Raw genomic sequence first — 11,924 nt, 5'->3', positions numbered from 1 at the left:
CGAGTGAATGTCAACTTGATACATAGAGTCCACCTCCGACGTTAAATAGCAACTACTACTACTTGATATATAGAGCAGGCATGGTCTATGGGCATTCTATGGCAGCAGGGAATGCTCAATACTTGTGCTGTCGAGTATTATTACTTGTATCTACACTACCTCCGGCAATTGTCCTCTATGGACAACCTATAATCACCTGTAATATCTTCATGTGCAAAGTCGGTATGTTGCCAGCAACTGCCCTCTCAAGGGTATCATATTCCCGTACAAATGCATGCAGAGTAGCAAAAAAAAAAAAAAAAAAAGTGCTTCTGAATACTCTCGCAACCAAATGCAAAAGAAAAATTATTCAGTATCATCGTCAAACGCATCGTCCGGAATATTCCGTACGGCTTCCATGGCCGCCTGTTTATCTGCAACGCCTTTCTGAGCTCCACTGACAGCAAGACGATCAGCAGCTTCATTTCCTGGATCATTGTTGTGTCCTTTAAGCCACTCGAAGAATGTCTTGACTTTGAGCTTATCCCGTTCCTCGATTTTTTCCAGAATCGATTCAACGAGGTCCTTGTTCTCAACTGGTTTGTTGCTCGACGTTATCCAGTTATTCCGCCGCCAACTCCGGAACCACTCAGTCACACATTTGATTGAATACTGGCTGTCTGTGAAGATAGTGACATCGCGGTGTCGCGGGGCGATGTCCAAGGCCCGGAGGATCGCTGTCAATTCAGCGCGTTGATTGGTCTGTCGGTTACCCTTCAAAGGCTCTGAGACATTTCTACTAGTGATAATCGGTGTCAGTGAATAGACACAACTGGAAAAGCGGAATTAGTGAGGCAGAAACAAACCTGCTGTCCCCAGGTCCAAAATAGACTCCCACACCTGCAGATGCAACCGCTTGACCATTTGCTAGCGAACTGCCATCAGTATAAATTCGGAGCATCCCCGGTGGTCCCTTTGCCTGAACTTTTGTGACAGTCTTCTGTTCCGGAAGCTTGTAGACCGCTTTGCCTGTTTTCGGATCCAGAAGCACATTGGGATCGAATCCATCCTCCGCGTCCAGGCCCAACGGACCATCTGCTGCCTCGTACGGAACGCCATGCTCATCCTTTGGTATTTCATCCATCATCCCAGGGGCTCCAGAAAGCTTCTGTGTCTTAGTGCTGTCGGATGCGAATGACGCCCCAGACTGCTGGCCCATCTTCACGAATTCTTCTGCCTCTGCGCGCGTCGAAAATTTCTTATAGCTTGGTCGTTGAAAGCCTCGAATTTGCTCCTGTGCCTGAGCCCAGTCGGTGTAGACACCCGGCACACGCCCGCGCTGAATCCCGTAAAATCTGTTATGTACCGATTCCGAGTGTGTAACACCGCCAAGCGGCGCTTTCGTGCCTCTCAGGAATGAGTTTGCCTCTTCAATTGTCGAGAATGCCTGGACTAGAGTCGCAGGCCTTTGTCAGTGACTATCTCCGGAAAATACATATCATGAACAACTTACAGATTGCGCCTTTGTACCCCGTCACTTGTGTCAAGCAATCATTCCATTCAAAATATACACCCGGTTGATAGCCCTTTTTCACTGCGTAGTATTTTCCCGGGTTGTTTCGCTTTCGCTTTGACCCGGCGGTCGACGCAGCAGGCGAAGGTTTTATCGCAGGTGCCGGGCTGGGGGACGGCGTGGTTGTTGATGTGCCCATAATGATAGTCACAATCTTCTGTAATATGGACGGAATGGTCGTTTCGTTACGTGGGTTTTGTAAATTCTGCAAATGCAAATCCTGCAGCTTTTGTATATCCTGCAACTTCTGTAGGTTCTGCAAATACTGAGAGCTCGGCTCTGGAAGAACACTCTTTCTCCTGTCTGTTTCCTTTTCTTTCTTTTCGCTCCTCCGCCGGGAAAAAGATATCAGCCTGTTCGAATGGGGCCACCGAAGTTCCAGCTTCGAGGTTGGCAGAACAGCTCGTCGAAAGTACACTGTGAGAAGCAATATGTCTGTTCAGGCCACGGAATATGGCCGTGGACGAGGATGTCAGGCGAGGAAAGTACCGTGGGGGGAGCGTCCGTCGGCTTGCGGCGAGTGAGTGAGGGGGCGAGAGGGGGTTGGTTGAGAGGAGGGATAAAAGCGCGTTTGGTCATTTATTATCGGCAGGGGCTAAGAGTAATATTCCGCGAATAGGAAATTCTCCTTTCGTTTCTCCTTTGGTGTGTCCTGTATCCTTGCCAAATGCCTCAGGTCAAGTCGCTGGTCTGTCGTCTCCAAGTCGATGAGAAGTAGCAAAGAGGCTCATTCCACGGTTGTGGCAGTATCAGTCATGCGTTACGTCGAATCGCATGAATAGCAATAAGTTCAAGGCAAATTCGCAGGACCGAACATGTCTATCGTCTTGGTATTGTCGCGGTTGCTGAAGGGAAGTTGGAAACGCCGTGTCGCGGCTTTCGCTGCATGGAGTCACGTGATATTGCTTGCATGGGATTGAATTGTTTTTTTTTTTTTTTGTTCAATTTCTATATAACATTTACAGCCTAAATTCTTTAATTACCATTCCTTTTCTTTGTCTCTCTTTTTTTTTTTTTTTTTCTTTTCTTTGTACTGGTTCGCAGTCATTTATCCTATATGTCATCTCATCAGGGCTCGTCGGGAACACAACCCTCAAAAGTAAACAAACCATTAAATCTCCATTCACTCCATATCTTTTGCCCCCTGATATAAATAGTTAGATTAACAACATGAATTTTAATAAAAAGTTTTTTCTACTCATAATCCTCAATATCTCAGCTTTCGAGTTTGACGGGTTAAAAGGGTCCAATTGTTTTGACTGACATAAAAGTACAACTGGATTCCATACGTTCTCTTTACATCTAGTTCCGAGATAGTCCCAAAAAAACCCTGGTTGTTCTTGTGGGTATTTCCTATCAAATCTACCAAGCACCGACTAACCCACACTCCTAAGGCAGTGGCCATTCCAAAGAAAACCAAGCTCAACGACGACATTCTCGCCATGAACATCCATACCAATCTCACCTACCAAGATCTCACAGCCAATCTTCACATAGCCTGCATGCTAGGCGATGAGTCCCGCGTCAAACACCTCCTCTCCATCGGCGCCCACCGCAATGCTGAAAACGACAGCGGCACATCCGCCCTCGGACTCGCAGACTTCCTCCACCGCGTTGAAATCGTCAAGCTCCTTCTCCATGACATAAATATTAAGGAGGCAGGATGGTATGAGCTTTTGAAAGCCATCCGCATGGACCGCGCGACGGTTGTGCGAGCTCTTTTGGAAATGGGGGTGAAGGAGGAGCTTGTTGAAGATGATGGGTTCTTTCGGAGTGCGCTTGTGCTGGCGTGTTGTGTTAGTGATATGAGGGTTTTGGGGGCGTTGGTTAAGTATGGTCCTGGCGTGGATGTGTGGGCTATTAAAGATATTTTGATTCAGTGTGCGGTTGCGGCAGAGAATTTGGAGGTTGTTGGTGGGATTCATGATCTTGTTAGGGATGAAAGGAAGCCTCAGAGTGGAATTTCTATAGTATGTTGACCTTGTTCCCTGGGATGCGGTGTATGCTGGCAGTCTGACTTAATAGGGATCTACGATCGATCACTTTTCAAACCCGTCTGTGTCAGAGAGTGAGATGGAGCCGTGTTCGTACGGGGATATGCAAGAATGGCATCCGACCCTTGCAGTGAGGATGTCGGATTTTTTTATGTAATCTATGGGCCGATGCTAGTTCTATCAGGGATACGAATGTTGGAATACTTCTCAGATGTCATTTTATTGGAATCACTGGTTCACATGTATCATATTGACAAGACCTAAGACGGAACAATCATACTCTTGTTAGTTCTTTGCTAACTCTTCAATTTCGTCCTTTCCCAATAAGCCTAGTTTTTCTCTCCTTGTCGGAGCATTCGGATCGAAAAATGGCTTCTCCGCGAGCGAGGTCACTCTGGTGCCATGACGAGGCTCTGAGTTCTCATAGTCCCAACTGGCGTTGTGGATAGTGATTCTGTGGGGTTGTCAGTACACGTCTTTTATGGATCATGCAGAAGCAAAGCTCACCTGTTATCCCACAAGGCGCTCGTCCGAGGCGACCATTTGAAGCGAACCTGGATATCAACATTCTTCTCATACACATCAAACAGGTATCCCAAAATAACATCACTCTCCGCCTTATCAAGACCAACAATCCGGTCCGTCATAGCGCGGTTCACCCACAATGCCTTCCAACCAGTTGCCGGATGCACACGCACGAGGGGATGCTCACGCTCTACGTATTTTGGTCCTGCCTCTGGGTTCTTGCGGTCTAGATAGGGATGCGCAGATCGGTAGATAGCCGTCCTTCCATCGATGATCTTGCGGAAAGCAGGAGATAGCTTTTCGTATGCTGCGTATCCACTGGCCCAGAGAGTGTCGCCGCCGGTTGTGGGAACCGTGTCGTTGTGAAGGTGCGTTACGCCTGCGGGCTGTCGCTCATGGACCAGGTCTGTATGCCAGCGTGAGGAGCCTCCCGGTCGACGGAAGTTGGCAGGGTTTTCGGTCGCTTGGAGGGCGGGCCAGATGACGGTAACGCCGGTTACGCCAGGGACTTGAGGGACTTGGGGCTGGACAGGGTTAGCAATGCTCATACCGCATCAAGTGGGTAACATACATGAACCTCGATCTCACCAAAGTGCTCTCCCAGCTCCTTCTGCTGCTGGGGAGAGATATTCTGGTCACGGAAGAAAACCACACTCCGCTCTGCAATCAACAAACCCAGCTCGTCCCTCTGCTGGTTGGTGAGGTCCTTCAGCTGCAGACCCACTATCTCCGTTCCAATGTGCCTGGTGAGATGAATAACCTGCTTGGCGGCCGAGAGCAAGGCTTTCTTCTCTGGGTCGGCGCGAGTCGCGGGGTCGACGTGCGGACGGTCGTAGTTGCGGACATTGTACACATCGTCAATAAAGAGCGGACGAGAAGGACGATATGGGTATCCGGCAGAGAGATCGATGCCGTCTTTTTCCAGCCGTTTACGAGCGGCCGACGGAAGGGCAAGAGTGTCCTTCCGGGGCTCAGCGACATCGACAATGCGAGAATCGATGGGAACAGGAGCCATGTTGCGATGCGATACACTTGGATATCCCGATAATCCGATATCACTGGCTGTTTATGGCGTCGGATCCAGCATTATTAAGTATCCTCTGCTTGTTATTTTGCATTCAGGCTGATATCCAAGAATCGATCACATCATATGCACCCCCTCATTGCGCTTTCTACATGGCACGCACGATGCATTCAAGCGTTGGACGAGATCACCGTGTCCCTTTGTTTCTTATTGATGCGGGAATGTCTGCATTGCTTATCTGCGACCATTCGGGTGTGCCTGGGATAAATCAACCGTATTAGACGGATGGCTTCGATATCATCATCCAGGGATTCAATGGCGAGGACCAATTTCTAAGCAACGAGTAAGCTCTTCCGGTGATATGGAGGGGCGATCAGATGTTATTTGCGGTTGAACTTCGGGGTCCTTAATAGGCTGTTCGAGACATACACTATTGAAAAAAAATACATGAATCGTTTCTGTATGGAATCCTGTTGGGTTGTTCTGGTCGCACTGGTTAACGTTATATCTGACGGATATGGCGTAATCGGTACTGTACCAGGATTTTCAAAAATGTCGAATTTGTGTACGGAGTCTATTGAATCGGGATGGAGAAGCACTGTCAGTAATTAATTTGTTGTTATCTAGTATACCTGTAAGGCAGAGCAAGAGTTGGCAGTTCTAGTCTCCTCATCGCTGTCGCAGCTGTCCTGTGACTTGCAGACCCTAGCTTACTACAAAAATACGATTTGGCCAATCAAAACTAGTAAATTACTGGAAGTCTAGACTAGAATCCGGGGAGAGATAAGATTATCTTGACATGAACAGATTTGAAACTGTCAGTTGGTTTCCGGTGAGCCCTAAGTTAATAGCGCAGTTCATAGCCCATGGCAATGGATAACCCGTATGGCGAGCTTTGACCGACATATGGTGGTGACCTTCGTAAGCAACTCTCAGCAATGGTTATTTCTAATTTGCTGTCTTGACACTAGCTGCATTGTACGATTGCGCAAAAGTAGTACACAATGAGAAATGTCCTCCCAGTAATACTCCCCTCCCAGTACCAAGACCCAAACAAGCTATCGGTCCTTGTTACGCTTTTCCTCTTTTCTCCGACATTTGAAGCTCTAGTTGTACACCGGGGATGTATCTCATATAACTTGGTTGCGTCCAATGTTTATCACAAGACAAGTTAAAGTCAATTCATCTGCGGGTAGACAAAAATGGCTCCTCAAGACTCTGTCGTCGTCGATGAACGAGACGTCGACTCTTCATCAGATCCGGTGCGGAAGGATGTTAAGAAAAAATGGGTGAGTTATATTTGGGATACATTTGACAAGTCGCTGGAGGAGCGGCGGTTGCTGTTCAAGTTGGATACAGCCATTCTTACCTTTGCATCTTTGGGTAAGTAATTTGGTTCCTTTTGCTTGCATTGGGCAGGATGCTAATTGGTCAGGATATTTCATCAAATATCTGGATCAGGTTAACATTAACAATGCATTTGTATCTGGAATGCAAGTCATCACCCTTAATTGTATCTTATGGCGCAGCACAGCTAACCCTCTATAGGAAGGAGGATTTGGGCATGTATGGCAATCAGCTGAATTACATACAAGCATGCTGGACCGTTGGCTACGTCATTGGCGAGATTCCGAGTAATATGCTCTTAACTCGAGTCCGGCCTAGATATTGGATTCCAGCTATGGAGGTATGCATTGCCATCGTTATTGAATGGGCTATGCTAACGTGAACAGCTCCTGTGGACTGTCTTGACGTTTTCCTTATCAAGATGTAACACGCCAACTCAATTCTATGTTTTGCGGTTCTTCGTCGGTATGTTTCTAACTATCAAGTCTATATCGGTGAATACTAAGATAGCGTGCAGGCCTCGCAGAAAGCACATTCTACCCCGGCATGCAATACATCATCGGCTCTTGGTACCGCAAAGACGAACTCGCCAAACGATCCTGCATTTTTCACACTAGCAGCGGCATCGCAAGTATGTTCTCGGGCTACCTCATGGCTGGTGTATATAACTTAGAAGGACGCGGCGGTTTTAGAGGTTGGCAGTGGTAAGACTCCGACCCTTACTCGCTACTAATATGGAAATTCTAATAGAGTAGGCTATTCCTAATCGACGGAATTATTTCCCTTCCTATAGCGATAAGCGGCTTCTTCGTTTTACCTGATGTTCCCGAGATTTCGAATCCGTGGTATCTCAGTGAGAAGGAAGTGGCGCTATCGCAGAAACGAATGGAGTTGGAAGGGCGCAAGCCTCGAGAGCCGTATACTAAGTCCAAGCTTAAGAAGATATTTACTTCGTGGCATATTTGGCTTTTGACGATTTTATATATGTGAGTTGCACTGCAAAATGGATATCTCATAGGGCCAACTAACATGATATAGTGCGTTTAATAATGCCGCTGCAAGTAGTCAGCCTGTTTTCCAACAGTATGTTCTCCTTTTACTTATTGTATGCCTGTGTTGAGGCAGGCTAACAATATCAGATACCTCAAAGCCTCCAAAGACCCAGTCTACGAAGTCTGGCAGATCAACGCCTATCCCACAACAACCAACGCAGTTCAAGTCGTCACGACCCTAATTTACGCTTGGACATCCGATACAATCCTCAAGGGGCGCCGCTGGCCACCCATCATCTTTGGCGCTGTATGTCCTCGCTTCGCTCTAAATGTGAATACAATGCTAATGTCATCAGATAATAAACATCATTTGCTACGTCTCCCTAGCAATCTGGGACATCCCCACCGGCTGGCATTGGGCCTGCTATATTCTCGCTGGTTCAGGATACGGCTTGAGTGGTTTACTCATGGCATGGACGCACGAGATTTGCTCCGAGGATAATGAAGAACGTGCCCTGGTTATTGGAAGTATGAATGAAATGGCGTATGTCTTTCAGGCGTGGCTGCCGCAGGTTGTTTGGCAGCAGGTGGATGGGCCGCAATATACGAAGGGTTTTATTACGTCGAGTATTTTGTCGGGGATTTTGATTATTACGACGGTTGGTATTAGGGGGTTGGAGAAAAAAGGGTTGTAAATGTCAGTTTTGTATAGTTGAGATAGATAGATGTGGTATATACAAAATGTTGTATTTGTCTGTGCGGTTACTCTGCCGGACGGGGAATGTTGAACTTGACCAAGACCCGTCTGTACGAAACCAAGGCCCCATCGCTGACTTCCAGAATCAAATGCAACGTTCTCTCCAAACGGTATCCGCGCGCTCCACCGGCCTGCCACAGGATGTTTTCTGACGGAAGAGTAATAGTTGGGTTCGGCGATGTCGAACCCCGGATCTTCAATGACAAGGCATCGGTGGATGGGGGCCACTCCGTGTCCGACGGGTCAACATACTGCCACCACTTGAACGAGATTTGATCGCCATCCGGGTCGTAAGAGGCATCGGCATTCAACTGAAGCGTTTGGTTAGGTCGCATGGTAATATCCACCGGAGCCAACCCGCAACGCTGGTTGACAATAGCCACGGGTGCGTGGTTGGCGTCTTCGAATCGGTCCGTATTCGACCATTGCATGCGAGCTGCGAAATCGGCTTGGTAGGCTGAGCGCCAACGCCAGATGGTGGCTTGTGATGAGGAGCGTTTGATGCCATCGGGGCCGGTGATGAGGTCTGCTGTGTCGGCATAATGGCCTTCGCCATAGCATACAGGTCCGTAACGACCACCCCAGGAACCCCATTCTGGGTGTTCGATATCGGAAAGCCCATTCTGAATAAGATAGAGGAAAGTTGGTGTATCACCTGCCAAGTTAGTCATGCAACTAGGCATAGTTAGATGGGTGGAGCTTACCCTCCGGGATATAGTCAAATTCTGGGTACTGCGCACCCAGCTCTCCCACATTCTGTATATGTTCTTTTACCCATTCCTTCGAAATCGAGGAAGTGTTGGCGCCGGTGTGCTCAAAATAATAGTAGTCTTCACCGGATATGCCCGACCATGCCGCAAGGGCATATATATTTAACTGGTGGACACTAGCGATATAAAACAACTGCGGCCAATGACGACGAATCCAGGGTCCTGTATTGTCTTGGTCTGAGATGGCGTATACACGTAGCTTCTTTACAAAATTCTCAATCTCGTCCACGCTTCTGGTGGCATTAATCTTCCACAGTGCCTGTGCCAGAACCGCTGTACCCCCCCAGCAAGGCAGCCAGAGGATCTCATCCGATGCATCAACGGTACGGATCAATAGCTCAGATCCATCATTGTCTTTGCCTTCTCCTACACCGTCCATTCCATAGACTGGTAGACCAGCCTTGGTATTATTAATCAGAAATTCGGCCTCGGGCCAGCCATCGGCATGGGTCTTCAGATTAGGCAAGACATTGCCGTAGACCTTGAGGGTGTGGATGATCTGGTCCTCATGAGTAGAGGAGTTGAGCCAGTAACTTGTGGTCGCAACGAAGCCTTGGAGGCGGAACTGGTGGGAATAGACCAAGAGACGGACAAGCGACTCGGCATCATCCGGTTCATTAGCGATATCGGTGAGGATCAAAACCCGAGGACGAGTGTGCGCCGGCTGAGTAGCCGAGCATGACGAATTTGATGATACTGGGAGCGCAAAGGCCTGTAGAGCAGCCCAAAGGGACAAGAATAAGAAGCTGACCAACATGACGCTTGAACTTGCAGTGGAAACGAGGACTACTCTGACACCAGCCTCATATCGACCCGGCCTTTATACCCAACTTCCTTTCATTCCCTAGGGTTTGACTGATGTCATAACTCTCATTCATCCACAGCTTCGAACTAATGATCTCGTAGCATAGTATCCCCGTACAACCCCGGTCCTTGACAAGGAATGTTGTCCAGAGTGCATGCAGCGTGGAGAATGCGGAGACCCCGCGATATCGCTGAAGAACCGGAAAAGAACCGATGTAGGAACAAGCGGTCCGTCAGTCTCAACCGCCATTCAGAAGCCAGATTTTAAAGAGAGGGGTTGGTTGGGCTCCGATTTATTCTCTGGCTTGAGTAGTAGCCGAAGTTGGGCCATTGCCAGGGAAGGTGTCAACGGTGAGGATACGTGCCAAGCAGTGGTCACGGTAGGTGGTGTGGACGAAGACGGGTGATATGCAGAATTTACTCGAATAATGGATAGGAAGCTGTAGTAGTACTCCCGGATAAGTATACGTCGGGCAAATAATCTATGTAGTGTGTATCTCTGGGGGGTGGTACATCTGGAGTAGAATGTAAACGTAAAATAGTATTTGGCTATTATAATTAAATATATATCTATGATACAACAACGGCCGGATGGTGTAGTTGGTTATCACGTATCGTTAACAGATTAAAACCTGATTCCGATAAGGTCCTGGGATCGAGCCCCAGTCTGGTCATTTCTTTTTACGTTTTTATGTAACAATTGCCTAAGGCATATAAAATAAATTTTACCAATCTTAATTTTGACTGCATGCTTCCAGATCAATTACAAATCATTATGATTCACTGTTCACCATATCGTTCACTTATTTTCGAATGCTTCAGATACCTGTGCTGTAATTGGACATTCAAGTGGTTTTTGCTTTTACGTTGCAATATCCACCGATAGCGATATATATATACCAACATCTACACATATTACACACAATATACAATGGCCCAAGACCGAGATCAAGATCATCAAATCACTGCAAAAATCAATCAATCTCTCATCAGCACACCCTATGATTGCACATCTTTAACCCGCCTAAGTGGCGGAACAGCCAACTTTGTCTATCGCGGGATCCTTCAACGGCCGCTGGACGATGGCACGAAAACGGTGATTATCAAACATGCAGAGGAGTTTCTGGCTTCAGCTAAGGATTTTAAGTTAACGGCTGATAGATGCGTGTGTTCTTTCACCATGGTATACTTGAAGAAGAAATATGCTAATGAAGAGAACAGGTGATAGAGGAGCTGATCCTCAACGCATTAAAAAACCTCCCATTCCATACAAATGAAAGCTCGATTGTCAAGACACCCTATCTCTACCACTTCGATCTCGCCACCCACACCCAGATCCTAGAAGATCTTCCAGCCGCCCAGGATCTCAAATCTTACATAATCGACCATGGGCATGAATTCCCCGAGGCCCTGGCGAGATCTATCGGCCGGGGACTTGGGGAGTGGCTCTGTGCGTTCCATGCGTGGACGGAAGATGAGGATGCACAGGGAGAGCTGAAGAATAGAATGTGTGCTGACAGGTTCATGGCAGAGTTGAAGTTCAGTGTTAACTACAATAATCTGGTTAAAGCTGTAGGGAAGTTTCCAGATATGCTGGAGGAATCAAGGGATGTTTTTGAGAAGGTGCGGGGTATGGCTAAGGAGGAGATTGGTAAATCTCATGGAAATGGGTTTGGTTTGATTCATGGTGACTTTTGGACTGGTAATGTCCTTATTCAAAGCACTGTGCTAGATCACCAACAACAATTCAACCCTACTCCGATCCTCTTTATCACAGACTGGGAATTGTCCCAGTGTGGGGCTCAATCCCTAGATCTGGGCCAGATAATCGCTGAGCTATACATGCTCAAGCATTTCAAAAACCTTGATGCTGGGACGTGGGTTATCCAGGACTTTATCGAGGGTTATCGCCCCGCGTTGAACGTGGATATGGCATTCCGGACTGCTATTCATGTTGGGGTGCACTTGGTGGCGTGGGGGAGTTCAGTACAGGGATGGGGGACGGAGGAGCAGATTGAGGATGTGGTGAGCGTTGGGAAAGATTATGTGGTTAAAGGATGGGAGAGGGATCAGGCTTGGTTTAAGAAGAGTCCGTTGAGATGCTTGTTCTCTGATGAGTTATAATTGCTTTATTGCTAAATATTAATCAATGCATTGCG

The 11,924-nt window shown here is 47.5% G+C and overlaps 6 protein-coding genes and 1 non-coding gene across 7 annotated transcripts; 4 read left to right on the top strand and 3 right to left on the bottom strand.

Moving 5' to 3' along the window:
* Positions 1–609: 609 nt before the first annotated feature.
* On the bottom strand, positions 610–1,802 carry EURHEDRAFT_23777 (RNA-DNA hybrid ribonuclease). The gene is made up of 2 exons (XM_040778054.1): positions 1,493–1,802; positions 610–1,431 (listed from the first exon to the last, which is right to left on the bottom strand). Exons 1-2 carry the CDS (start codon positions 1,689–1,691, stop codon positions 779–781), a joined length of 852 nt encoding a protein of 283 aa, XP_040643291.1. The 5' UTR covers positions 1,692–1,802; the 3' UTR covers positions 610–778.
* A 1,192-nt stretch (positions 1,803–2,994) lies between these two features.
* EURHEDRAFT_398773 (ankyrin repeat domain-containing protein) lies at positions 2,995–3,531 on the top strand (the record flags this gene model as incomplete). Its single annotated transcript, XM_040779869.1, has 1 exon — positions 2,995–3,531. The coding sequence occupies one exon, from the start codon at positions 2,995–2,997 to the stop codon at positions 3,529–3,531; it is 537 nt and encodes a 178-aa protein (XP_040643290.1).
* A 300-nt stretch (positions 3,532–3,831) lies between these two features.
* On the bottom strand, positions 3,832–5,086 carry EURHEDRAFT_398772 (TauD/TfdA dioxygenase family protein; the record flags this gene model as incomplete). The annotated part of the gene is made up of 3 exons (XM_040779868.1): positions 3,832–4,000; positions 4,054–4,595; positions 4,643–5,086. 3 exons carry the CDS (start codon positions 5,084–5,086, stop codon positions 3,832–3,834), a joined length of 1,155 nt encoding a protein of 384 aa, XP_040643289.1.
* A 1,211-nt stretch (positions 5,087–6,297) lies between these two features.
* Positions 6,298–8,129, top strand: EURHEDRAFT_535052 (putative MFS transporter Liz1/Seo1; the record flags this gene model as incomplete). The annotated part of the gene is made up of 9 exons (XM_040787312.1): positions 6,298–6,478; positions 6,531–6,588; positions 6,644–6,782; positions 6,829–6,907; positions 6,960–7,146; positions 7,198–7,428; positions 7,481–7,525; positions 7,582–7,741; positions 7,791–8,129. 9 exons carry the CDS (start codon positions 6,298–6,300, stop codon positions 8,127–8,129), a joined length of 1,419 nt encoding a protein of 472 aa, XP_040643288.1.
* Positions 8,125–10,214, bottom strand: EURHEDRAFT_407585 (DUF1593-domain-containing protein). Its single transcript, XM_040780599.1, has 2 exons — positions 8,896–10,214; positions 8,125–8,846 (listed from the first exon to the last, which is right to left on the bottom strand). Exons 1-2 carry the CDS (start codon positions 9,716–9,718, stop codon positions 8,197–8,199), a joined length of 1,473 nt encoding a protein of 490 aa, XP_040643287.1. The 5' UTR covers positions 9,719–10,214; the 3' UTR covers positions 8,125–8,196.
* Positions 10,215–10,350: 136 nt separating this feature from the next.
* Positions 10,351–10,439, top strand: EURHEDRAFT_t9. Its single transcript has one exon. It is a non-coding gene; the product is annotated as a tRNA-Val (tRNA).
* Positions 10,440–10,696: 257 nt separating this feature from the next.
* Positions 10,697–11,889, top strand: EURHEDRAFT_445082 (uncharacterized protein; the record flags this gene model as incomplete). Its single annotated transcript, XM_040783504.1, has 2 exons — positions 10,697–10,932; positions 10,980–11,889. 2 exons carry the CDS (start codon positions 10,697–10,699, stop codon positions 11,887–11,889), a joined length of 1,146 nt encoding a protein of 381 aa, XP_040643286.1.
* Positions 11,890–11,924: the final 35 nt, after the last annotated feature.

The sequence above is a fragment of the Aspergillus ruber genome, assembly GCF_000600275.1.
Source record: "Aspergillus ruber CBS 135680 unplaced genomic scaffold scaffold00001, whole genome shotgun sequence".
Classification (NCBI taxonomy): domain Eukaryota; kingdom Fungi; phylum Ascomycota; class Eurotiomycetes; order Eurotiales; family Aspergillaceae; genus Aspergillus; species Aspergillus ruber.
The sequence above is the reverse complement of the archived record's forward strand: the minus strand, read 5'-3'. Positions and strand labels throughout refer to the sequence as shown.

Coding starts and splice junctions, on each gene's coding strand:
- EURHEDRAFT_23777 (XM_040778054.1), bottom strand. CDS start 1,691: ATGGGCACATCAACAACCACGCCGTCCCCCAGCCCGGCACCTGCGATA. Junction 1,432..1,492: donor GGGGTACAAAGGCGCAATCT/GTAAGTTGTTCA, acceptor CTGCGACTCTAG/TCCAGGCATTCTCGACAATT.
- EURHEDRAFT_407585 (XM_040780599.1), bottom strand. CDS start 9,718: ATGTTGGTCAGCTTCTTATTCTTGTCCCTTTGGGCTGCTCTACAGGCC. Junction 8,847..8,895: donor ATTTGACTATATCCCGGAGG/GTAAGCTCCACC, acceptor CTAACTTGGCAG/GTGATACACCAACTTTCCTC.